Genomic DNA, 27,024 nt, shown 5'->3' with positions numbered 1-27,024 from the left:
TGCTGTGCTACTACTGTTCACCGCCCACGCCTTTCAAGGTGCACAGGACTTGTGGTTGCCATTAGCTGTAAGAGCATCTGTAAGTACCTGACACTTCTGAAGATCAGACATTGAGTGGCTGCGTTATGATACTCCTGCCCTTGTTCCACTCCTGGTGCTTGCCAACGGATAAAAGGATCCATAGGTTCGTGTGCAGCTGTGAAAAGGGTGCTCCAGGAACGCAGAGGAAACAAGCATCAGGATCAGGTTCTGGGCCCAGGTCCCAAGGTGCGTGACCCTGTCACAACAACGCTTTGCAGCCCAGGTGACTTTCTAGCTGTGAGGAGGGTTGGTAATGACAGCTGTGGGAAGGGGTGGCAGCTGTGGCAGTGCAGTCTGGAGTTGCACATGGCAGCTGTGACATGCAGTTTCTTTTCAACCTGTTTTCCACATCTAGAAATCCTCCACTTAGTTCCCTCTTAAAACAGCCTCCTGGGAACAGGCTGCTTCAGATGTGCGATGGAACCAACTATCCGTTTTCCTCCGGGATGCAGTAATGTAGTATTTTCCCACTTGTCTACATCTCCATGTTACTGTCTAGTGCTTTCTCTATTCAGAGGCCTCTAATGATCCCTTCCTGAAAAAGGAAGCCCTCTCTTGAAGGAACAGACTGGAGGAACAGCCTGGAGTGAGACATCATGATAAACTCACAAAGTTAGACAAATGGTGGCGTTATTGCACAAAACAGTGGAGGTGAGAGGGTTAGAGAGCCCCATAAAAAGCTTTGAGAACTTGTAAAATCTCATTACCCTCATGTAAGTAGAAAATAAAAATAAACAAACCCATGGCAGATGCCAAAACAGGAACTATTACCAGTAAAGGTTGAGAGATTACTATTTCATAATGGTGGCTCTGTGCACGTGCAGTGACCAGATCAGACGGGGAGCTGTCACGCGTGCACAGGCTGGTGTGTTCTACCCTTGGGAAGGTGTCAAGAGGATCTGCAGAACACTTTGTGCAGAGCACCGGCTGAGCAGACCGCATGCCAAATGGAGATTTTGGTTTCTATCTAAATATAAATAAATATATAAATCCCTCTGCTTTTCAACGGGAATCTGGATAAAAGCAGGAGACAGCTATGCAGATTTTCTTCCCGGATTCCCCCCCCCCCGGCCCGCCCCAGTGTGTCATTTCACACTGCCATTTCTGTTTCTAAGGGTTAATTTCAGGAATGTTCTTGGGATGCGCAGCAATTTACCGTGCGTTGGCCGCGCGGTCCCAGCGTCTCCCCGTCCCTGTTAAAGCCGAGCCACGCGCGCCTTCGGCGGAAAAAACCCGCGCCGCGGTTCCCCGATCTTTATTTCACGCTCTCTCACCGCGTTTCCAAACGGCCCCCCCCCCCTACCCCCGCAGGCACCTGCTGCTGCAACTCAGCCGCCTCCCGCAAGCCCCCGGCGCGCCCCCTCCCGCCCCTCTGCCACCCGGGGGGGGCGGCAGGGGATGCAGGGATGGGGACGATGGGCACCGCTGGCGGCGGGGGGCGGCCGGGGCCGCGGCCGCGCCGTGCGTTGGCCGCTGCGTCATGACATCCGCCAGACCGGCCCCGCGCACGGCCGCGCGCGCGGGGGGGCCACCGCCGCCTGCCCCCGCCCCACCGCGGCTGCGGACGGCGATGGGCCAGCCCGGGCCGACGGGACCTGTTGGACCGGCAGCTCCCCGGGCACCGCCTCGCGGCCACCTGTGAAGCGTCCCCCCCGCACCCCCCCCTCCTCCGCCGTCCTCCGGAGCGGTCGCTCCTGCGAGCGGGACCGGGCGGCCGCGGCTCTGCCCATGGGGGCCCGGGAGCCCGCCTGAGCCAGCGCCCCCACCCCCGGCAGCGGCAGGAGCAGCGGCGCGGCGCCCCGAGCCGGCCGGGCCCACCCCCTCCCCTCTCCCCGCGGGGCAGGGCCGCGGCTGCGGGCGCGGGGCGGCCGCGTCCCCCGGCGGCAGCGCGGGAGGGGCGGGGAGAACCGGCGGCGGCGGCGCCTCTGCGCGTGTGGGAGCGACGGCCCGAGCCGCAGCCGGGCCCCGGAGGCAGCGCCTGAAGGATGGGCGAGGAGGCGGCGGCGCAGGCACAGATGGGCCAGCGGAGGATGAATTAGGAGCCACAGGAGGCTGCTGCCGGCACCGCGGGGGGAAGAGGAGAGGAGAGGAAGGGGCCGGACTTGGAAGAGGAGGAGGAGGAGGAGGAGGGTGCGCGGGGGGGACCGAGTGTCGCTAATAACAAGTTAAAGACTATTAACAATCATCGCAGAGCACCTCCGGGAAGATCCGCGGCGGAGGCGGAGAGATCCCCGCCGAGGCCAGCGGGGTTGCCGCGCTGGGTATCTTGGAGAGACGCTCCGAGGCATCAGTTTGTGGCGGTGGTGGCAGCTGATTTTTTTTGGGGGGGAGTGGGCGGGGTGGGGGCTGCGTATGCGGGAGAAGGCAGGGGTGGGAATCTGAGGAGGAGACGACCTTTTTATTATTATTTTTAATTTTTTGGGGGGGTATTATTTTCGCCGTACGAGGAGGACGCTCGGAATTCACCGGCCTGTCGGCTCCCGAGAGGGACCCGGGGATTGTGCGGTCGCTGTTCTTCATCTTTTTTTTTTTTTTCGTTTGTTTGTTTCATTCGTTTGTTTGTTTTAGGGGTTTTTATTTTTATTAGTATTATTATTTTCCTTTTCTCGCTGAGCAGCGGCGGCGGCAGCAATATGGCTGGTGATGGGTTTTTTGGGGGGCGCTGGCGGCGGGAGGAGCTCTCGGAAGCCCCTGCGCGCCCGGCTCGCTGTTAGCTATGGCAAATGGCAGCGGCGGCGGCGGCGGCTCCTTCCCGGGCGGCAGCGGCGGCATTAGAATGAGTAACAATATCAACGCCAACAATCTCAACACAGACTCGTCCTCCTCCCCCGTCAATGTGCCCAAGATGGATGCGCTCATCATCCCGGTGACCGTGGAGGTGCCCTGCGATAGCCGCGGACAGCGCATGTGGTGGGCTTTCCTCGCCTCGTCCATGGTCACTTTCTTTGGGGGACTGTTTATCATCCTGCTGTGGAGGACCCTCAAGTACCTGTGGACTGTCTGTTGCCACTGCGGGGTCAAAAACAAGGTAATTCCCCCTCCCCTTCCCTTCCTAGTGCCGGTTATGGTTTGGTGCGGTGGTGGTGATGGTGGTGGTGGTGAGGAGGAGTAGGAGCCCAGCCTCGCAGACCGGGACACCTGGGCGAGGTGGCACTGGAGGAGATGCGGTAGAGCTGTTGGTGCATGGCAGCGTGCTGTTGTGGTCGGGTTGCCGCGGGGAGCCGCAACGTGGGGAGCATGGCTGGAGGAGCAAGGTGTTGGGTGCAGTCCCGAGACGTGACCCCCCCGCCCCCTCTTTCCCTCCCACCCTGTGCTTTCATCTGGTCGCGTGGAAGTTACACCTGGTGTCGGCTCACCCTCTTGGCAAGGCATGCACTGACATGGTGGGATGGTGTGGTTCTGAAGTTGATATGCACCTGCAGGACCGCATATGATGGCAGGGTGGGAATGTTGATTTACCAATTTAAATTCTCAGTTCTCTTGTGGAATGAGAAACTTTGGCAAAATTAAGGAGGTAAAGTTCTCAGTCAAGTAAATCCTTATAAAGCCAGTTCCACTCCCTGAGAATCTTTGACACTTCTGTTTGATAAATAAAATGTAGATATCAAAGAGTATTTAGTGCATTTGTAAAGTAACACACTAGATCGATATTCCTTTAACCCGAGTGTGCAATCTTTGAGGGAACCTCTCTGCCCCTTTTGATTTTTGTGTATTCGCAGCTGGAAAAAAGCATAGTACGTGAAGTAAGGTCGGCTCCCGGTTTGAAGGGTCTCTTTCAAACCAAAGGCAAGAACTTGCTCAGGTCCAGACTTTCATTTTTGTTTAAGATGAATGGGATAGAAAGTGTTAAGACTCTGTATTTGTGAAAGTGGATTTTGACAGACCCCAAAATAGAGCAGCAGCTGGACTTTCTCCCCTTCCCTTTTCACATTTTTTGGATTACAAATGGAATAATATCTGCTTCAGTTATTCCTGGCACACAGACACCCACAAAAACACACACACCTTTTAATATATGGTTGCTAGGTTGCTGGCTTGCTTTGACGTACAGTGAGCTGTCTTCCCCCTTCTCCTGTCCCCTCCCCCAAGCACACTTGATACAGCGCACAACCTAGCTGTACGAAGGATCTAACACCTAGGGGAAACCAGAAACAAAGTCAGAGTGTGAGAAGTTATGGTACTTGTTTGTTTGTTTGTTTGAGTTTGGCAAGGTAAGCATCCAGTTCAGATTGTGGTTGGGAGCAGAACAGAGTGGACTTGGCCTATCTCTGGAAGAAGTGATTGCTAGAGATAAGGAATAAATAAAAGCTTTTAACTCAGCCTTAAGCTTCAGGAAACCTACCAGGCTATATCACTTCTCTATAGGCATTTTTTATTTCATTCAAAACCAAACATGAACTTTCTTTGAGAGGTGTTAGCCAGGTATGATGACAAAGCTCAAATGCATTTGTAGAAGAAGTGTGTCTTGTAAAATACCATTTCCTACAACAGTAAAAGGCAATTTTCAAGAATGGGTGGGTAGTTAAGACTTAGCCATTTCTTCTGTGTATATTTAGCCTTTTCCTCTCAACATGGTAAGACAAATCTACAAGGACTATCAGCGTTATTGACAAAGAAGAAAATCCTACAGGTTATCCCCTCATGCGGCTTTTCTTGAGAGAATGAAAAGTTAGAGACTTGTACACAGACCTCTTACACATGCTGTCTTGGTGGGTATTGTTGGTCTGACAGTCCATTGTTGGGACATAGTCAATTAAAGCAGATAATTCATTTCTTAGCCAGCACAGACAGGCATAGCCAAATTGTCTCTAAAATATATTAGACTAAATGTCTCAGCTCACTAAATAACGGGTATCGTCAAGGGCTTCCAGCACCTCCACTCTGAATGAGTGGACATACTGTGGCTGTGTCAGGTTGTAAGATGTGAGTTTATTGCATGTTTGAGACCTGAAGTAGCTATGTCCCTGAAAATCATTCCCTGGGGCAGGAGGATGAAGGACTCTGCAGGTAGGGGGAGATAGACGTCTCTCTTTAGATTGCATTTGTTCCTCTTGTAAGGGTTTTCAAGCCTCTGGTGAAGAAAAACTTTCAAGGGCTGATCTTAAGTGCTAAAACGAGGAATTGGAGGGAATTCTTTCTGTGTAAGGAGTAACTGAGTTACTGCAAAAGACTTTCCTAGTATCCAGGATGTAAAGGCTAACTGAAGTAACAACTCACGATGTTTTAAACTTGGCTGTTACCTAACACGCTTTGTGCTGCCTCATAACTTGGGAAAGGCTGCCGAGGCTGCAGGTGAAAAATGTGAATGCATATATAGTCAAATATCGGAGCTGCTATCAAAAGCAATTTTACAAGAGGTAGCTCCTCCTACTGTGGGTCTGAAGAAGTTTTCTGCATGTTAGGACCTTTCCTTCCCTGTGCTGCCTCTTGGCTGCTCCGCAGGTTGTAGCAGAGCTGAGTTACCCAGCGTCGTCTCACCATCTATGTAAAGCATGGTCCCAGCGAGTGAGCTAAAAGAAATCTTTCTCATGTCTTCTTTCTGTGGCTTCTTATTGAATAATTCACATATATATGTGAATAATTCACAGAGTTACTGTGCTAACACCCGTGTCCATATGTGTTACTACAAGGAACTGCAAAAAGTTTTCCTTCTGCTATCTTCTAAGTGCAACATTGTATTCTTCAGATTTGTCAGTGATTATCAACTTGAGTTTGGGATGTAACACTTTTTAATGGCTGCATGCAAGGATTTAGAATGTGTTCTCTTTTTTTCCCTTCTGAATTTAAGGTTGGAATTTGAAAATGTGATACAAACAGTTTAACACTTTGTGGTATGAAATTTCACTACTTTTTTTTTTTTTTCTTGGAGATCAGAAAGTCAAGATACTGTAGGCCAAGAATATGAAAACTTTTGGTAACAGAATGATAAATGTTGCCCCTTAAAATTCCATATCCAATTTATGTCATTGTATGATATTATTATAATTACTTATTAAATTCTATGATAACAATATTAATATTGATATTAATTATGTGCTAAAAACAATTGCTGAAGTAATAGGGTTTTTATGCTCCACGCTTGCTTTATAACATTTTAAAAAACCTGCCAAAGAGAAGAATGTGAATCTTGGCCTGTGTTGTCAATGTTTCATGTAATGTGAGAGTCATTACAATTGAAGCCCTTGTATTCCTTTATTTAATATGGTATATAATTTTAGATGTAATTCTTCCAAAATGAGCTACAGTCATATTGCAGAGACTTAACAAATGAAGTTTTTCTCCTTAGTATTTCTGTCTACATTTTTAGAAATGCTTAGATATTGTGAAAGAGCTTGTCTTCTCTTGCTTTTTTTTTTTTTTTTTTTTTTTGGCCTTGGACCAACTCATTCCTGTTTGTGTATGAAAAGTAGAATGTGAGATTGAAATTCAGTGGGTTGGACTCTGACACCATGAGTTGCTCTTGTTTCTGGAAATAACAGAAAAATAAAATAAACACACATGGGAGAGTACACAGTACATAATAGCTAAATGTGCATTATACAGTCTGTAGTTCATTTGATTATATGGATCTGCTAGTGCATTTCCTATGCTCCTGAAGGGCGTTTTCTACTGACATTATCTGATACTATGTTTTGGCTTTGAACAAACTCTTAAACAAGGAGAAGGAGCAGTGGAATGAGAGAGCAGAGGTTTGGGGCACAGCCAGCTCCTGAAGCTGGCCAGTGCAGAAGGAAGTGGAATTTGTACTCTTTTGAAGGGTGTGATACTGGAACCTGTACGACTGCTCCTTGGTTCCCCAAAGAGTGGTACCTGTTATGAGGTATCAGCCTTCAAGGCTCCAGAAAGTAGAATGTATCTTTATTGCTGTGCTCCTGTTGGAATGATTTCAGTGTTTTGAAGAGCTTTTGCTCGCACAGCCCAGGACGCATGTACTTATAAAATGAAATTGCGTTGTGATTATAGATAGCAGTTGCTAGGCTGAAATGACAAGCCATAATTGTCTTCTTTGATATTGGTCTATGTATTATTTTTGAAGTTTCATAAATTATAGAGTGCTAGATTTGGTCAGTAGAAACCAAGCAACATTCCCATTTGTTGTGAATAGAAAAATTCAATTTTTACTGGAAGTACAATATTTGCAGAAATCTTCTTTAAAAAGTTAAGAATTTTCATTCAGACCTCTAAGGCCTGAGAAAAATGGGAAGTGGAAAAATTTCAGTTTTCCCTAAAAGAAGGAGCATTTCTATTGAACTGGCTCTCATATAGCTAGGTTTGTTGATTTCCTGGCAATACATGTATAAATGTCCTCTCCAAATGAAGCAAAAGAAACAAACTCAAAACAAGGCACTATATATTGAGAAAATTGTGAGAGTACGTTGGAAGATGCATGCGGACACATAATGCTGGAGAGCCCTACATTTAAATCTGTATGTAGAAACCTCACCTCGACTCTCGAAGATGTACGGAGCAGAAGCATGTGAACAACTGGAAGGCTCAAGGGATTAGCAGTGGACTGTAACGCATTTCGCTGGTTGGTCACATGTGCAGCCTGGCTCAAGGCACTGAACCGTTCCTGTCTCATGGCTATCAGGTGGTCTGCGCGTAATTACTCTGTGAGCGTCCCACTGGACAGGTTGCCAAGTGAGTGATGGACGTGGTGGAGAGGTCAAGGACTGAAAGAAAAGGTATTCGCAGCTCTTTGCAGGTGGTGTTTCCACAAGTGAAAAAGGCACTGATATGGAGAGGTGTGTGCTGCTGTTTCACACGCTGTGAAAAAAATGTCGCTTTCATCTCTGTGGAGCTCCTGGTGGATTTCAGATTTTATAAATTCATGCTAAAATTGGTTATGCATGCAGAAAAGAAAATGTATAGACAAGGATTTAAGCTGTAAACTGAACAATCTTGACAAAGATGTTCTTTTGATGCAGTACCATACTTATTTTCAAGGCTTTGCTACACATATATTAAGGAGAAAATCTGTGCTCAGAAGGAATTTGCAACTCTCATACCTTTGCAAATCTGTAAATGGTGTTTGGAAACCATTAGATTTAACTATTTTTTTCCAGTTTAGCTCAATAGAAGAAATGCCAGTAATAGGGAACAAAAAGGTTTTAAATAGCAGTGGTCTATGTATGCAGTTTTGATGCGGTGAGATTTCTGAATGCAGAATGAGGGCAGTTTACAGTCCCAGAGACAGAAATACTGAAAATTTCAAGAGCGCTAGTCCTGAGTATAATCTTTGTAGGAACAAGATCTAATTATTATAGTTAAAAAACAATGATGTTCCATGACTGTCCTGTACTATTACAAGAATGTGGATTGTGAATTTTAGTCATTGAGTATCCTTCCTGCGACAACTCTCAAAAAGAAGCAGTCATTTCTAGGCAGCAGGCAAAATACAGAGCAATGGTCAGTCTTCCTTCAGAGACTGGCTCTGCTGTTCTGTGGAATCCAAGTGAGATTGACAGAAGTTTATGTGAATTTCAGTGTTGGCTGGTAATAATTCCTCAGCCAGATCAGGCTGTAATTCAGAAGCAGTGAGGCATTCTGTAGTGTGAGATTGAGGAACAGAAGTTACAGAGAACCTAGTGGGACATAAACATAACTCGGATGAAATTAGGGAATAGGGTATCCTTTTGGTTCTATTAAATGTACCTAGTCACATTGCGTAAGATTATGTATTTTACATGCATAGAAATTACCAAATTACTGGAAGTCTGAGAAGGACACAGTGAATACAACTTGTGGCATTTTTCTAAGGGAAAGATTGTTGAAATGTTACGTGTGGGTGTTAATGGTTAAAAAATACTTTTCTCCCCCACATATCATTTCAGTGACAAAAAGAAAGGGACTATGCTTTAAAAAGCTATCATAAAATGCAGTTTTTTCTGTAATGAGTTCATGTGCTGCTACATGGTTGAAGGCTTGATGCCGAACTCTTCCACCTGCCCTGCGAAGTGAGTGCACAATGCTGTTGGATCACAAGACTAGGCTGGCATTTATACCAACTTTACACAGGCCCAAATACACAAATTCCAGGTTAGACCTCACGGTCTGTAAGTGCGAGTACTCTGTTTATGGCACACAGGTCATCTTGGGTGATGAGGGAAGGCAGACGTTCAGTAGAAGTTTGTTAGCGCTTTTGCTGATGATACAGCTGGATGAATAAATAAGAAAACAAGATTCCTATCTTCCATGCCTGTCAGAGATATATTGGTTCGGAAGGGCCCATTTTGAATCCTGATGGTATTTATAGCCTGAGAATACATCGGGTTTGTATCTTTGAGAGGAACAGTTTATTCCCATATATAGTATGTAGGGCTCTGTTTAAATGAATGTGCTGCCACTGAAATGTGTGGAGTTCAGTTTGCTTTGAGATGATATATTGCATGTATTTGTCTGTTTGAGAGTAACAGAAAGGGAGCACATTATGCAAACCCTGTTGAAATAGAGGGAGGCCATCCTAATAACTTCAGTGGTTTTGGACGCAGGCCTAGATGTTCATAGTGTTCTAGATGAATCAGATATTTAAAAAAAATGATTCTTATGTTAACATTTTAAGCTTTTAAAAGCTTTTTTCTTTTATTATAGGGAGGTGTATTTACTTGGCTTCTGGCCATTATGTCTGGGATTTCAACATTAGAAACATAATATTTAAAAATCACACAAGGTATGTTTCCATTCCAGTTAAGACTTACACTTTCTGCCAGGCCCCCCTTGGAAATCAAAATCTGGGTGCTTGACTTACTGACGATCTCCTGTCATGGCATCTCTCCTGCCAGCTGATGTGCAGTGGCAAATACTGGCTCTTTTTTTTAGAGCCGCAGTAAGTGCGCGTTTAGTGGAAGTGGCAAAGGTCCCTCACCCCATGGATCACCTGCAGGACGGAGAAACATGTGCAGCTGCAGCCCTGTGTCCTGGAAATTCCTTTGCAAGTCCTTAACTTCACTACCTCATGTAGATATTAGAACTGCGAACATACGGTGGAGAAAAAAAAGGCAAATCCCATCACCAGGCCAGAAGAGTGTTGAGAACTACTATAATGTCATAGGCAGTTGTAGCATAACACGGCAACTGGGCCAGAGTTTGAGTGGCTTGTCACTGTAACTGTTAGATACCGGTCTACTGTGTTGCATTTTCATTGCTCTTTATATACCCAGGAATAAATTTACAATACAGTTTTGTTCCCCTTTCTCCAAGCAAATGCTGAATAAATATTTGGCATTTTCTTTCTTGTTATATTCCATTAATTTTTCATGACATCTTTTACTTTTTTATGTAATGGTTTATCTCTCATTTGTTAAACTAAAAAGGTGACTCACTCTAAGTTTGCTAGTATTAATTATATTAACTCTAACATTACTGGTGTTGGATTAATTTTTTTTTACTTTAAGAATAGGGGAAACATTATTATAGATCTGTGTTTTAAAAAATCTATTTGCAAATGGTGACCTTAATGTTTCAAAAATAAAGTGAAATAGATTATGATTCTTTCTTTAAGCATCTTGTAATTATTATTATTTTTTTTGTATAAATGCTGTTAAACTCATTTTAATTGTGATTGTGCACAGGTATTCCGCTGGACAGAAATTATTTGAAACAGGTTACTAGCTTCTTTGACCTACGATCGTCATAGTTGGTGTAGAGCACCTCAGATGCTTTCAGATGTCATGGAGAATCCTTCAGCTACAAGTTTTTTGACATCACTTTCTCGAAAGAGAGTTTGCTGATCGACAGGCAGATGTTGTATCACGTTTTAATGTTTTTTTAGGTTGTCATACTATAAATATTGTTTAATAAGGAAGCAGATAAACTCTACTTGGGCTTTAAAAGGGCTGAAGGAAAAAAAAAGCCCTCCTTTTTCCTTTAAATCACAAGAACAGCCTAGTTAGGAGAAAATATTGCAAGGTCTGTCTGTATGCGGTGCAAACATTTTTCCCCATGAAGGGATTTTTTAATGCCTTGGTTATACACTTCTGATAAACTGGTTTTGTGTGGGAAGTTTTTACTAGTTTTTTTTGGTGTTAGTTTTCTTCTATTCCAAATATGTTTATATCCAAAGGCTTCTGATTCCTTCAGCATCAGAAACAGTGGACTGCTGGTTTTGTGTTCACCCTATTTTTGTATCCCTTAAGGCTCTCAGCAATAATGCATACTTTTTTCCTTGCATACTTTACTGTAATGTTATTTTTTTGCTATCCGCAGGTTAAGGTTGTAGCCACCATTTGTTATGTTAGGCTTTTTTTAGAGAGACGTGAATTATATGCTTAAGGAATGATGTCTTCAATTGAGAGAGGGTCTGGTTTTTTTGTTTAAGGCCATACAAAATTTTACCTGATTAAATGCTTGTTTTCCTCCTCTGACTCTGCCTTATATGTATAAGTTATGGTATTGCCTTTTCATGAGTCAGAAGAGCAGAATTCATATTATAGATCTGTGAGTCCTAAAACAAAACAACACTAAACTAGTTTTGATATTTGCAAAAATAATTTTGGTTGCTTTGCTGGAATGAGTCCCTAGGATATAGTGAAGTATTAATTTACTAAAAGTGGAAAATGCTGTCCAAAGTGTGGAGCTTTGACTCTGCATGTATAATTTAAGTGATAAAATTTTAATGTTAACTTAAAAATTATATATACTGTAGGAAAACCTTGGTATCTTCGAGTTGCCAGCTGAATAATAAGATGTGATTCCAGGAATGGAAGAAAAAAACATTTGATTTTTCTAATTTCCAATTGATGGCATTATGTTTGTTACTAAGTTATACGTAATTTTTAAAGGAAACTCACACAGTAGTTCTTTAGGTTAGTATGTGGAACTTAAGTCTACATGTGCACAATACAGCAGTTTAGACAGCAATATTTGTATTTAAAATCTGAATATGCAAGTTGATTTCCGAGTTAGTGATAGTTTCAGATGGTTTCAGAAAGAGGTATTATTGTTCTGGAAACTTGTTTCCTTATTTAGATGTTTGTCAATGAACATAACAGCTAAAATCCAGGTACCTGTTTTTATTTTTTTTTTTTTAATCTTAACCTTACATATCATATTCTGGACTTGAGTAGGGTTTACCTAATCCCTGAGCATCTTTTCTCTGTATATATAAATATAGGAGAAGGTACATCAGTGTTTGTCAAGTTACATGTTTTAAAGCTCTTTAAAGCAGCGGTGTCTCTTGCTTTGTCATTGAATAGTCTAATTTTAATTTTCTTTTGCCTAAGATGTTGATACACACTCCCTAGTAAAAAATATTTATTTCAAGCTAATTGCTCTTAGAAATAACTTTAAAAAAAAAGTTTTAAAAATAAATTTTTCATGCTCCCATATTGAAATTGTGAGGGTAATCAGAACATGTAATCAATTTTATGGCTACAGTTGCTTTAATAAAGCTGTAGACAAACTTATGCCTTTATTGACTGTCCATATGATTATTTGTTGTTGGGTTTGTGTTCTTTAAAGTGAGAAATGATAATGGCTTAAAACGAGTAGCTCTTAGTCTTGCTCTTATGCCAGCTGTGTACAAAAGTAAAATGTAGCCTTACAATTGATTGTAGAAATTGTATTTAGAGACCTTTCTTTCCTATTAAAGAATGGTTGAATGAGAGAATGTATATTCATAATTTATAGAAGTAGAAAATAGTTCAACATCTAGGGTGAAATGCTTACTTTTTCTTTTTTTTTTAACAACAAAGTAAACCCAAAATTTCATAGGCTTATCAGTTTGCTTTTTATACACAGAGAAATAAAATATTCAGTTTTGAAATAGGTAACATTTCTGCCTGCAACAACTACAGAAGAGACTCCAGACTTGCATCAGGTGCAGTAAGAGAGTAAACCTGCTGAGTTACTAATTGTTAAAATCCTTCACTAATCATCAGCCAGGGTATTGCTGAGTTGTGTTAAGAGGTGGGTCACATCACATAGCAAGCTGATTTAAGGGATGTAGATGGGATGGGATAGGATGGAACGGGATCATATCGTATCATGGTGGATAGAGCTCCAGGCTGTCATTCAGCACTTAACTGTGTTGCACCTGTGTGCTCTTGAGATGGCAGGGGAATACCAATTTGTTTTAAAGCATGCCTGATCACATGATCACTTTTGTGAAGGTGTCTGAGCCACATTATGCAGTGTTTAGGTCTACTTTATGACTTGGTATGAAGTGAAGGTGATGTAAACCATACCTGATCTGACCTGATGCCTGTTGAAGCCAAGTTCCATCACTTACCACTTTCTAAAAAACAAATAGAATCCATCAGAGCACATTAAGTGTTTTGGGGCAGCAGTATTTTTGATTCAGCGTTCTAAGACTGAACTTATCGTCCTGAAGTGATGGTTTGACAATGCTAATAAATCCAAACTTTAAAGTCTGAGAGGAGACTTACTGTGAGGTACCCGAGCTGTGTTGAAGACAGGCTGTGACTGCTAGGTGGTAGTAGCTCTAGATCTAAACCATCATGAGTGTTTTTAGACATTTTTACTGAGTAGAAAGGATTTCATAGGTAAAAATTGTATACTGAAAAGTTTTAAAAGTGATGTTTTTTCATTATTAGCATGCTAAATATTAATTTCATGATTCTTTGGTGAACATTGTAGCTGGATGAGGAATGCACTTTTGAGAGTGAACTCTGACTTTTTTAGCATGGTAAACTGCATTCCCTTCAGGTGGAACCATCTGGGAAGACGAGCTTCAGGAGCACCCCTGATCTGCTCCCCCTGCTAATGGGCTTCATTCCCCACAGCTGGGCTTGGTTAGCCCACTATAAATGCTGGAGTCCAGAGCCAGTGAAGCTCTTAATGTGCCTTATTCCTTGTAAAGGTAAAGTTAGTCATGTTTTAAGGGTAAATCCTGGGTGTGCTTTTTGGTAAGCTGCTAGCTTTATTTCCTTTCTTTCTTGATTTTTTTTTTTTTTAATTTTATTAGTGTACAATGTATGTATAGCTTTCTGTAATAGCTCTTCCAGAGAGCTCTTTGTTTTATTGTCATAACTCTGGCTTCAGTGTTCAGCTCATGAGCTTTCTGTGCCCTGGCTGCGCTGGCCCTGGCAGGCTGCCCTGGGCTGTCTGACTGTGTTGAGGATGGGATGGTGAACCAGCACATTCGCAAAGTTGATGATAAGACTGGGATTCTGAATGGCATCTTACTGTCTTAAAGATGCCTTCTGTCACAGGCTGTTACAAAACTATTGATTAATTTCAGTATAACTATTCCCAGATTACCTTTTTTAAAATTAATTTTCTGAGAATTTTGGCAAGTGTAGGAAGTCTGTATGTATAAAGATGTTATTACTTGTCCTGACTGAGGGGGAAGAAAATGGATTTGGGATGGATTGTTTAAAGCAGTTGTTGCCTATTTGATCTAGCCTGAGACAACAGGTGATAGAGCTTGGTGCCCAGACTGTTTTCAGGGTGCTTTTTCTATTCCTGAGAACTTGAGCTCTGGAGCTTTTATTTTCAAAACATTAATTAGTAGCAAAGAGAAAGGTAATGGTAGCTTCAATTAAAGGTAAAAATTCTACAAAGGTTTCTGGCAATACAAACAGACTTCTAAAGATTTTGTCTTGGGTATTTATATTCTGTCGGCTTAGTAAAAAATCTTTATTAACAAGAAGTAGAGAAACTTTTTAAATTTGGGCATTTTTATAACTGTGTTTCTCAGATTGAATTGTCTTTTCCTTGGAACAAATAGTTTTTGTCCTGGGAATGGATTGTTTTCAACAGTGAATGTAAGACTGCAGTTTTTGTTGGTTTGTAAAATACTCTTTGGATTTTGGTGTTTTTACATACTGTTTGGTATCTTAATGTAGGCTATTGTGTAACTCCTATAGAGAAAAACATAATGCCCATGACTTTTAAAATGGATGGTTCTAGTTACAGGTAAATGAGAATGTGCTTAAAAGCAGATGGAAATGACAGTGCACTTAATCTCAGAACAAATTATTTGTCTTAAGACCATAGCAGTGTTTTGGCCATTAATATCAGTTAAAGTAGAAGGTTCTTCACCCCTGTAATTAAGTTGATGCTGGTTCCTGGATGTCTGCTTTTACATGATCAACTTATTTTGGTTTGCTTGGGCTAATTTCTAATAATTTAAGAGAATATCATGTTAAACTAAAGTATTAGATCATTCTTTTCTTAAAAAAAAATCAATGCTTTAAAATTAAAATACTGGTTTAATCAAATGCAGATCCTGTAGAAAATGGTACATTGATCTAAAGTATTTTTTTTTTTAAATTGTTAGATTCTCCAGAACTTCATTATAGATTGTTTCTGTTTGTCATCTGGCCTCAGGCTTTTGATGAGGTTACTTAGCCTTGAGTTGATGCTCTTTAAGCCTGTCACCATACTTCTGAAGGTGAAAAGCTGTGATTCTTCTGTAGTTGTGTGACACATAGAACTAAAACTTATAGAAAATGTTTTAATATCAGGAGAGGCACAGTGTATCCATTATGGAGACAGGCTTTGGAGAGGTGGCAGCATTCCTTGTAAGCTGGTTTGTGCTTCATGATGATACATTTGAAGTAAAATCAATTCCTGTAGTGTGCGTCAATGCTCCTGCACCATTTAGAGCCACGACAGGCTTGTGATTTTGTAGTATTTTCTGCAAGTGGGAAGATTCATTACTAGGGCTCTAAGATATTGTTTTAAAATGTTCCACTCTATACAAGGAGCGCTGTGTATTCAAAATTTGACTTAGCAACTTAAAAGGCCCATCTGAACTATTTTTATTATGGTAGTATTCAGAGGCCACACGGTTTTGCAGGCTTAGTTATGCCAGATCCTATTACGGACTTGGACAAAGGGGAGACGCTCTGCCTCATGCATCTTATGATCTGAAAGTAGATAATGAGGAGAAAACCAGGAGAGGAAGAGGATTGTGAAAGAACTGGTTTGCCCCAGTCCATATAAAGCAACCCAGTGATCAAGATAAGCAGATGATTTCATTAATGTACATCCACTCACCCCATTTGTTAGATTTACAAAGGGAGCGTGAGTTGCGAGTCCATTAAAGCAGTTACTATTTTTAAAGGACTACGGGTGGTTAAAACTTGCTGTGCCATACTAAGTTTCCTTCTTGATTATTTCTTTTTTACGTAAGCAGAGAATAAAAGGAATTAAAAAAAAAAATCTTTATTTTGCATGAAATGAAATTTTAGCTGTAATATGTTGAGGATTTTGTAGGAATAGAAAAATAACATGGTGGAGGTACTGAAGACCAATGACAAGAAGGGAATTGATCTAGTTTAGTATGCAGTGTATGGTATTCACTTAATCTATATGCAGACATTTTGAATGTGCTTGCTCCATTGCCATTAAAAACAAAACAGTTTTTGTGTACTCGTGTCCACACTGGATTTAAAGAATAATGCTACTTTTAGAATCTAGGAAGGTTCCCAGTTAAACATATGCTTGTTGATTGTACTATTTTTAGCTTCTTTGAACAACACGTGTTCTCCCCAGATATTTATTTGTGAATGTTGTATTCTGTTCTTAAAAGGAAAATCTCTCTGTGTCTAGGTTCTTTTTCTGTATCCAAGAAAGGAAAGAACTAGAGTTCCTGTCAGTGCTTTATTTCAGAATCCTAGGAGATGGGGTAAATTAATTAAATCTAAAATGGACCCATCTGGTAGTGCTGGCAATGCCAGGCAAGAAGAACAGGTGAAAGAATCTGAGCCAGAATAAACATATAATGCATTATATAAACCGTAATGTAATTTGTGACACATCATAAGCAGAAGACTAATCTTGATGTTAGACTATTTACCTTTTTATAGTGTTGTTTTTAAGTGAAAAGGTTAATGTGATAGTTTGAAATGCTTCTTTCTGTTATGTTGCTACAAAACTAAATGTTTTTCATTATTAATAAGACAAATGTGTTTAATCCATCCTATAAACAAGAAACAATTCCCTGTCTGGGTTTGCTTGAAAATAAATGACTTGACATTGAAACAAAATGAAACAAAGTTGCTATTTTGGAGAAATAGTATAACTGTTTAAAATTTAGAAAAATATTATCCAAACCAAAAATTCTGAAAGGTATGCTGCCAACTGAGTTTTGCCCCCAATTTTATGCTTGTGTAAGAACAATACAGGATTTGTATGCAGACGTTGTTGCCAAAATTACCTTCTTCTTTAAGTTCTCTGCAGTACTTTCAATGTAGTCACTGTATCACTGTGAACAGGAATGTAAAAAAGACTGTAAAAAATTGAATTGTGTTACCTGATTTGGGAGGCATGCAGAAGTTAAACAGTATAAATGCTGGGAAGAAGTGAATTAGATTAGAAAAGAAATGGCAATGAAGAGACTGAAGGACGATGTCTATTTGCAGTGCAGGGTTTCTAGTTTGGCAGGCTCCTTAGCACACATTCTGTTTTTATTATGGCACGAGTTAGACATGATTTCTGTGTCATTGCCTATGTTATGGAGCGTGTGTCTGAGAAGACTTGTAATGCACTATCTTTGGGGAAATGTGTTTCGTGAGGACAGGGCAGGTACCTGGGCTTTTTGGTATGACTTTAAAAGAAGTGGAGAAAGTAGGCCATAGAGCTTTTTGTCACTTTAGGAGCTTAGTAGCTAGATCTTTATCCAGCTTAAAAAAATAAATAAATAAATTTACATTACCTACCTGTAAGTTAAATTCATTGTCTCATCCTCATTGATAATTTTTTTTTCCCAGCATCATCTGTGTTTTCATTTCTTGTTGCTTAAGTTTCACTTTTTTTTTTGTAGCTTACAAAAAAAACCCACAAACCACAACAAGAATATCTCGCATGAAGGTTGGAAGGAACTTGTTGTATTTGTCTCACTTGAGTTTCCAGCCCTCAAGTGAAAGGTTCTAGGTGGCTTGTAAGATTACATAAATCTTGGTTGTCTTTCCATATTGGACAAAATTTAATTAAGTTTTTAATAAGTCAATTTTCAGAAAAATATAGTTCTGCCAAAATCGGTATACTTACAAAACTGCCACTTTTAACTGGGTTTTATTAACTGGGGGAGGGGAAAGGATGATAGTGAAAAGCTCTTCTTTTTTTCTCTTTTGACAGGAAGTAAATATTTGACTTCTTAGTCAAATAGTCAATATTTTATTTCATATTGTAAAGTCAAAACCAAGGCCAGTTAATAGCTTGATTCACATTATTGTTTCAACAATCTAATTTTGACAAGTCTTTGTAGTTTTCAGGAGTTCTTTCCATATTAGAAGTAAATTTGTTTGTCTTAAAATTCTCTGCAGTGCATTAATCTCTGCAGTGCATTAATTCTGTGCTCTGCCTAGTGGTGTTCTCTGAATCTTTCCATTATTAGAGTATGACTGTATAAATATGTATGTGTAAAACAGAGTTTTTTGTATATATATAAAAGTCACCAAATCTTTTATGAACAGTTACACTGAAGTTAGATGTTTTTACAATGTGCTGTTCTATCAGAATAAGTTTTATGTTCAGTTTAATGTCCTACCGGATTGTGGAAAGCATACAAGAGTAGGAAATTATATGTTTCTCACTTGTGGAGATACGATAAATTCTACAGACCTCCTCACATCAATTGATTAGATGCCAATAAGGAAGGAATTAGCAGCTAAATGACTATAAAAACTGTGGTCAGTCATCTAATGTGTTGCAATGGCTTTTAATAGTTCTTGTGTTTTCAAATAATTGTAGATTTTTTGAGAATTTTTTTGTGGTTTATTTTTAGAGATAGCTGTTATAGCAGAGACATGCAAGTACGTTGTCACAGGCATACTTATTGAGTGATGAGCCCTTGGGATATTTAACACAGCTTTTCAAGACTGCAATGAAAGAAAAGTGGCAAGATGAGAGCAATATGCATCACAGAAGTAGCTGGTCTGTGAGAAGACGGTGAAAGAGGTGTTGAATATTATGTAATTTTTTTTTAAGTGCTTGGTGTGTTCATGTCTTTCTAGGCCATTCCTATGCTGTTCTTTTTTTATTAGTGTACCTGTTGGTGTGTTAGAGTTCACTTAATTCTTCAGTGCAATATTTTTGGACTTAGCTTTTTAATATTGCTTTCTTTCATCTCATCTGAAGTTTATGCTCTCAACATAGAATGAGGTATTTGTGGCAATAAATTATGTAGAGACTATCGTTCCATGTTTGGAAATAGTTGTGGTTGGTTTTTTTTTTTTTCTCCTGGAGGTGAGCATCAGAATGTAGAGGCCTGTTGCTATATCAAGTGTAATTCATGGTTCCTGGTTAGTGGCAGAACTTTGGCAAGACCGGTTACCAGAAGTCAGGGAAGGTTTGAGGTTCTTTATGTATATTTACATGAGAAATAGATTGGTGATATCTCAGACTATTCTACTTTGCATAAGAGGTCTGAAATATGGCAGGCTAATGCTTAATATTACAGAAAACTTTGCTACTCTATGGTGTTGGTCAATTGAGTTGGAAATGCCTGATACATAAAATTGCAATATAATGTAGCTATCTTATAAGATATGTGACTTCAGATTTTTTTTTTTGTCTGCAAGAAAAGTAAATAGCTCACTTTCTTCCTCTATTGCCTACTTTATAAGCCTCATGAGTACTTCATAGAGCATCTTGGTCTGAGCTGAGCTAGACCAGAAATAGATTTAGGCCAGGAAGGAGGCTTCCAGGTTGGAACTGGTTGATGGGTGTAGCAGAAATAGGCAGTGCCCTGCAGGTTGAAGGAGCTCTGAAGTCTCAGGATTCGAAGACTGCCGAGATGTCTGCAGTCTGGCTTCAGGTGGAGCTGAGAGTGTTCAATTTTAGTGAGAAATTAAACTTAACTGATTTTTAATTTATCCAGATGGCTTTATGTTTACCTTGGTGCTGTACAATGTGATCCTTTTATCCTGTTTGGAAGAAACTCCGTTACTACAGAACTTAAGAAGTAAACGTTCATTGTGTAGGTACTTAAAATATAGCTAAGTGACTGGATAATGGTTAAAACAGAAGTTTTCTATTTTGTCCCTTCCAGATAAAAAAAATTGAGGCTAACCAGATTCTTATAATTTTACACACTGATAATAGCAGCAAAGAGATAAAAAAGGTAATGCTTTCTCTCTCAATGCAGTTACTGGTAGAAATTCATTTTAGAAGTTATCAACAAATAGATTTTAGCTATTCTAAATAAACCAACAATTTCATTTCTTAAAACTCCTACATGTGGTTACATGGAAGAAAAATAGTACGCTACTTTTATCACGTTATCACGGCCAACTAATGATACTCTGTAAGTATGTGCTGTGTAAGTGCTTCTTGGAACCTGCTATTTCTATCAGTCTAGAGTGGAGATTCTAGAAAATATCCACATAGCCAGAGGCCATTGAAATATGTAACTTTTGATAAAATTACCTACATTAACTTTTAGTCTTGGATACTCTGAGATTTTTATCTACAGAGCTTAGTGCTCTCTTAGTTGGGGTCTTTGTGTGTTGCATTTATACAAATGTAACTGGTAAACGTACAGCTAAAACCATTCAGAAGACTATATTAGTGCAGATGTATTTCTTTTTTCCTTGCTTTTATCCTTAATGTTACTTACAGTACCGTGATACAGTGCCTTAAGAGATGCCATATAAAAAGCATCTGTATTGCTTTTGTTCACTGCTTCCTAGCAGTTGTATTTTTCTGTTGTAGTGGCTAAATGCTTCTTTCTTTATCTGAGTCATTTTCCAATGCATTACTTACGTCATCATAGACTTTAAGTCATCACTATTTGTGCAGTCAAACGTCAATTTGGTTACCCACCCTTTTCCTCTCTTCACCCTGTGCCCAATTCCTTTTGCCAAGAGGAGCCGTTCTGTGGCTTGTAGAAACACCTTCTTCTAGTATGTTGTGTTTGGATTATTTTGAATGAATATCACACAGAGCTGGTGCATTCTTAAAGTAGTACATTATAATATGCTACTTAGTGCCAGCACAAGTTTGTATACAAGTCCCTCTGGTATCCTTCTAATGATGTCCAGACCCTGGGGGTAACTAGTAAGTTCCAGATAATGCATGCATTGTTTCGGAATTGGAATAAAGTGGTAGCTGCCTGCAGGACTGTAGTGTATAGTTATGGAAAATCATCTAGCATTGGGTGCATCTTCCTTGGCAGCCTGTATATTACTTTGTTTAAAAAGTTGTAGGGTTTGTAATTTTTTTTTTAGTTTCTTGAATGATTACTCAGTAGGAGTCCTCCTGATACTTCAGTATGAAGTCTTATTATAATACAGACTTAAAATAAGTCTCATTATTATGACAATAATTTCCCCAACAGTTCTGGAGGTCAAGTTCAGCTCTGTGCAGGTTTCAGTAGGAGAGTCCTCTGAAGGCCCTCTGTTGGGCGGGTGGCTGAAGGTCCTTCCTGAGAACTGAAGGTGGTAGAGGTTGATAGAATCTTCCTGATTCCTGAAGAGAAATAACATTCTGTATGTTCAGAAGTTTTGTCTTGTTCATTTTTTTTTTTAATGCATCTAGGTAGTAGTCAAATAAAATCTGAACTTGTACTTAAGTAATTTTTATCTTCTTAGGACTGAAGCACTTGTTCCGTGATGTTCTGAGAACTCTCAGTTCATGTTAAGTTACTGTCAGTTGAGGTTCTTAAATCAGTATGAAACTCTTGACTGCATAACTTATTATTGTTAGGAATACAAATGGGCCAGTGCCAAAGCCTGAAATCCAAATACAGAGATTTTGAGTCCAGTCCAAGAATTCAAGGTAAACTCATCAAATCCTTGGCCAGAACTGGCAGCTCTTCAGCTCTCCAGGTCCAAAGCCATTCATTGTCATTGGTGACATTGCAGCATTTGAAAGTGTTAGCTGTTTAGTTATAAATGTATTGAAAGTCCCCTGATAACAGCTGTAAAGAGGTTAATGAGTTTAAAAACCCTAGAATCCAGGGGTTTTGTGATCTCCTGAGTAGACTGTTTCCAGAGATGAAATCTTTTCTTTATTTTAAGAGAATCTCGGACTAACTGAAATCTTCCACAGAGATGAATAATTAAAGGAGAAAAAAAAAAACCACTCAAAACCAAACTACAAACAAAAGTACTAAAGATGCCTTACAGGGACTGGCATTCTGTAGTACCAGAAACACTGCTACTCGATATTTTATTTTTAGCTACATACAGATCCTGAAGGGATCTTTTTCATTAAAGAACATCCTATTGAAATAAGAAAATGTGTCCCGTAAGTTTAGGAGAGGTTTCTCAAATCTTGAGTAGCTCTATATTTATCAGTACATTTTTGTTTAGTTGTTCTAGGATCACTATAAGATATAGATACAAAACATCCACGTGTAATGCCACGGCAGTTGCTAGAATTTCAGTATGTTACATAGGAGTAGAAAGTTAGAGCTGGGCAACAATAGATCTCAGGAAAAATGTGTATGGATGTGAGAAACATCAATTAAGTGGAGCATAGCAGGGCATGAAAGTCACCCAGGCAAGGAGTGTGCATGTCCCACATCCCAGAAAAGGGAGGGGAACAGCAGTTGCATGGGAGGGTGGAGGATGCTCTAGCCTTGCATGGGGAAAGCAGACTACTGAATAAGCACAAGGAATGGCTGAAAATATTCTTCAGGTGTCAGTAAAGCCAACAATCTCAGAAATAATGTCTGTCACAGGCCTGATTTGTACAAAGATAAACTACGATATACTGAAAAAGTCATCAGCCTTTGTTCTTGCTGCCTGTGCAAGGAAGAGATGGAAACTTTAGTAGAAAAGGAGTGAAGAGCAGCTAAGAGCTTTCATGGGGTGGAGTGTTTTCATTAAAGGAGTTTGTCCTAAAAGATGAGGAGCAGAGAGGGGAAAAAAAAGCCAGCAGGTATCACATCATTCAGGATGATTAAGTGTGGTAATAGAGGGTGGAAGACTTGGAGAGACTGTAGGAAGCTTGTTGCTAGAAAAAAAAGAAGTCTTCTTACATTTGCTTGGTCAGTGTCCAGTGACCTCTTTTTATCCAGTGTAAATAGGAAAAGATTGTGGTACGTCACTATTGGTCTTGGTTTATCATCCAAACACTACTTTCACTGACTTTAGTGGGAATTTTGCATGTTATCCAAAGTCAAAATACTTCTCTCTGGTGTTAGAAAAACAGTTCCTTAAATAGATTGTCATTTTTGTTTGTTTAGAGCATTTGAAGGCCAGTGGACTGCTGTGAAAGTTCCACTTTTTAAGACAGGCCTGGGGTCCTAAAGGAAACAAATATTATATGTAGTAAAATTAGGATAATTCAAGTTTCCCAAAAAGACCCAGAAGTTTACTTTGTAAAAATGGAAGCTGAAATTATGTAATCATTGTATGTCTCTTGGAAATTGAGGTTTTCAAATGATGTTTTTATAACCTTTGAAATGACAGCTGTACAAGGAGGGTGTATTTCTAGTTTGCTTTTGATGAAAGGGATTCCTAAATACAAATGACCTATGTAAATTCCAAGATAAAATAGTGAAGAAAATTACTTGGTTTTATTCAAGCTTTAGGAAGGAAGGTAAGAATATAGTATGTCATGGAAAGAGGAGAAGCCTGTATGATGCCAGAGTGCATTGATGCTCCTACTTGCAGCTATGTCAGCTTTACTAGATGATTGGAGTCTGAATAGAAGCAGATAAGCTTGGCATAGCTGTGATCCCACACTAAAATAAAAGCATCATAGTATTTTTTTTTCCTATATTAATCATAAATGTCATTGCCTTACTTGTTTTTACTTCGAAGTGAGGTAATTGTGAAGTCTGGTATGCCTTTTGATTCAAATATCATACTTTCTGGCAACTGGTAAGTTGGAGAGCTATGTAACTTAAAGACTTTTCCATGTGAGATTTCAATCTATTTCTGTGAATCTACTGTTAGTATCACTCGGGCAAAATAAGCACAGAGTGATGAATGAAAATCAAGCTTTAACTCTTACTTAGGCACAGGGTTTAAGTCTTTAAAGCATTGTAGTCTAAGAGATGAAAGGTAGATGATATATTAAAAAAATATTCTCGTGCCATGAAAAAATCTTAAGCAAAAAAGAGTTACAAAACTTGTCTTGTAGAGTATTACTGTATGGGAATTCTTGGGTCATAATGTGGAGGCAGACACTGCAGCTATAGAAGGTTGTAAAATACACAGATGAGATGTACACCTTAATAGTCTTGAGCACTTTCTCCGAGTAAATCACAGATGGCAGAAGCACTCCAAAGTCCATTTAAGGATCTGAGCATGGAAACTAAAGGTTTAACAGTAGACTTGCAAGTGTCCTGAGTCTCTAGCAATCAGGCTATTGAGTGTACCTATGCACCTGAAACGGCGAACTAAAGTAATTGCTCCCCCATGTGCCATAGTATACTTTTGGTGTGGTGGCACCTGCTGTTCTGTGGACACCAAAAGATAAAATATTGGTGCTTCTAGCATCTGTGGCCCCACATAACTAAGTCTTTACATGTATGAAAGGATATGAGAATGTATGCTTCCATTGAGATATTTCACAGTACAATGCACCTTCGTGGATAAACAGTTATGGCTTTAAACGCTACTGTTAGTGAGACATTAAAATGGTATATTATTGTGTGAGATATTATCAGCTTTTAAATTTATAGTTGTCTCTAATAGTTCATTTATTGAGTCATGCAAAAACCATACCAAATATGAGGCAGAGTTAAGTTGTGGCACTCCGTGTAACTCAAACTGTCTCTGCTGAGAAACTGGAGTGAGTTTTCCTGTGTTCAGTCAGGCTGAGATGGTAGTGCGATGGGAAACTGAAGTTGCTTAAGTAAGTAGGGGGGAAGATGCAGGCTTAATTAGAGGAGGTGTAGTACTAAGTGACTGAATATGATCAAATTGAGAACTTTTCTTGAGACATTTGGCCATTTTTTTCCCCCATTCTTCTGCCTCAATGAGAGGACAAGGGGCTCGTTTAAATAAGAGTGAAGCTCTGAGACCACACACAGTTATATTGAGAAAACAAGAAATCTGAGATCTGAGTGCCTGAACTGGCCTTTAATTTGTTCAAAACACAACTACCTCAAATATGAATCTGGTTCAAGATGGTAAGCATGTTTAGACCACAGTCTACTAGTGACCAGCATTCATCATGGCGGGAAGTTTCCACTCCTGCAGGAATATCTTAACAATAAAAAGCCTAAATGTACAGGTAGGATGTTTTTGTTTTTCACCCTCTTTGTGAATGTGGTGCACTGGGCAGTACATTCTGCCGTAGCTGTGTCCAGCTTGGGGAGCTGTTCTGTAATGCTGAGCGTGTGACACCTGGCACTGCCTAAATGAAGCGTGCTGTTTGTGTAATGATCCCATGTGGTCCAGCATGGATGAAGGGGAAACAGCTCAAACCTATTCCTGGGAAAGTGCAGTCACATTGCTTGAAGACCTTTAGAATGTAGGTGCGGTTATAACACAAACTCCTGGACTATCTGGTTTATTGTGCACAAGGACTTTTGGTAGTCTGAACTCTAGCAAAAAAAAAAAAAAATCATGCTTGGTGATCTAAGATAAGTGTGGATTGCATGATTTACTGATTGTATTTTAATTTCTTTCTGATTTTACAATAGAATCCCAACAGTTCTGACACTGCCATTGTGTTTATTTTGTCTCCTCTTACATTTTCATTTTTTTAGACTAGTTTTCTAACTTGCTCAGAGTTTCTACTTTGAGGGAAGTGTCCTTAAAATTCCTAATGAAATTCTACAGAATGTTAAATATTGTCATTTTAATCTATTAAACCTGGCTGTGAAGGATAGCTTCTTTATGGCTTTCAAGAGCTGTAGAAGTGTAACCTCTCACAAGCAAGATTAGAAAAAACCCAAGGTCTGTGGAGTCTGATTTCTTATTGGCATTGTTCAGTATTCCTTTCTGTATTTTTAATAGCATCTTAATTGGTCTTTTTGCCAGCTTTATGTAGAAAGATAACAACTTATGACAGATAACACCAGAGTTCATTTAGTAGACATTATTCCTGTTACTTACCTTCTCATGATCCCAGAAACTCAGGCTTAAGACTTCCTTGCAGGAATGTAGAAGGATGTTTCTTGGCTCTGAACCATGTGCACATTCTGAACTTACTGTAACTAACAAGAGAGATTAAGTGCAGCCAGTGAACATCAAGAGAGGGCACATGAAAAGCTGGCTTGTTTGCAATTGCCATTTTGATATAGTGACTTACACTGTGTTTTAAGTTCATGTGAATTCCAATGTGAAACCCTTGCAGCCTCACGACTTTCTCTGCTTCCAGATCTTCTAGATGTTTAAATGCTATATGAATACTTAACTTGTCTACTCAGTTTTGCTGCTTAAGTATGAATTGTTTAGAGAGAAGTGAAAACTTTCCAGCTCTGCTTTACAGAATTTTGTTGGCTATATTTTCCAAGTTTTAAAGCTGCTTCTTGTAACATGTAGTGAATTAGCTGTATTTGGAAGGTCTATCCAGCATTGGGAGATGGTTCACAAGGTGCGTATTTCCAAGGTTTACTTGAAAAGACTTACTTTATAGAAGTAAAAAAAAAAAAACAAAACTTTTTCCACTTGTCTAAATGTTATGCACTTGCATAGTGCCGCTATGAAGAGCTAGTTTGTCTTTGAACACTGGAAAAGCTGCAATAGTGCATGTTGACCGCATAACTGTGGTGCACAACCATCCTTCCCAAGTCTCTTTTCACTTAACCTTTTATTCTTTCAATTAAATATTTTATATATTTAGTGTTACTGAGGTAAAGTGAAAGTGACTTTTAGGGAGGTGTTTTAGAGGAATTAAAACTACATCGAGTGAAGTACAACAGATGGGCAAGTTTAAGGATCATTACATGTTTCACTATCTCTTCTGTTCAAGAAATATGCTTATGACCATAGAGACTCAACCTACAGGACAGGTGCCATAAACACTTAGGTTGCCTAATAGGACTGAACTTAATCAGTAAAATGTAAAGGTAAATACTAAACTAAACTTTCTCTGGCATAGTATACATCTTGAGGTTCAAACTTTTTT

At 39.8% G+C, this 27,024-nt stretch overlaps 1 protein-coding gene across 6 annotated transcripts in view; it reads left to right on the top strand.

The window, feature by feature from the left end:
* The first annotated feature begins 2,561 nt into the window (after positions 1–2,561).
* KCNMA1 (potassium calcium-activated channel subfamily M alpha 1) overlaps positions 2,562–27,024 on the top strand; it is a 494,817-nt gene continuing 470,354 nt past the window's right edge. For all 6 annotated transcript variants that reach the window (XM_086752630.1, XM_086752629.1, XM_086752628.1 and 3 more), the window contains exon 1: positions 2,562–3,109. In XM_086752630.1, coding sequence (XP_086608756.1) covers positions 2,798–3,109 — 312 coding nt within the window. In that variant the 5' untranslated portion in view covers positions 2,562–2,797. The remainder of the gene's footprint in view (positions 3,110–27,024) is intronic.

This window comes from Chlamydotis macqueenii, chromosome 7 (genome assembly GCF_036417535.1).
Source record: "Chlamydotis macqueenii isolate bChlMac1 chromosome 7, bChlMac1.mat, whole genome shotgun sequence".
Lineage (NCBI taxonomy): Eukaryota > Metazoa > Chordata > Aves > Otidiformes > Otididae > Chlamydotis > Chlamydotis macqueenii.
The sequence above is the reverse complement of the archived record's forward strand: the minus strand, read 5'-3'. Positions and strand labels throughout refer to the sequence as shown.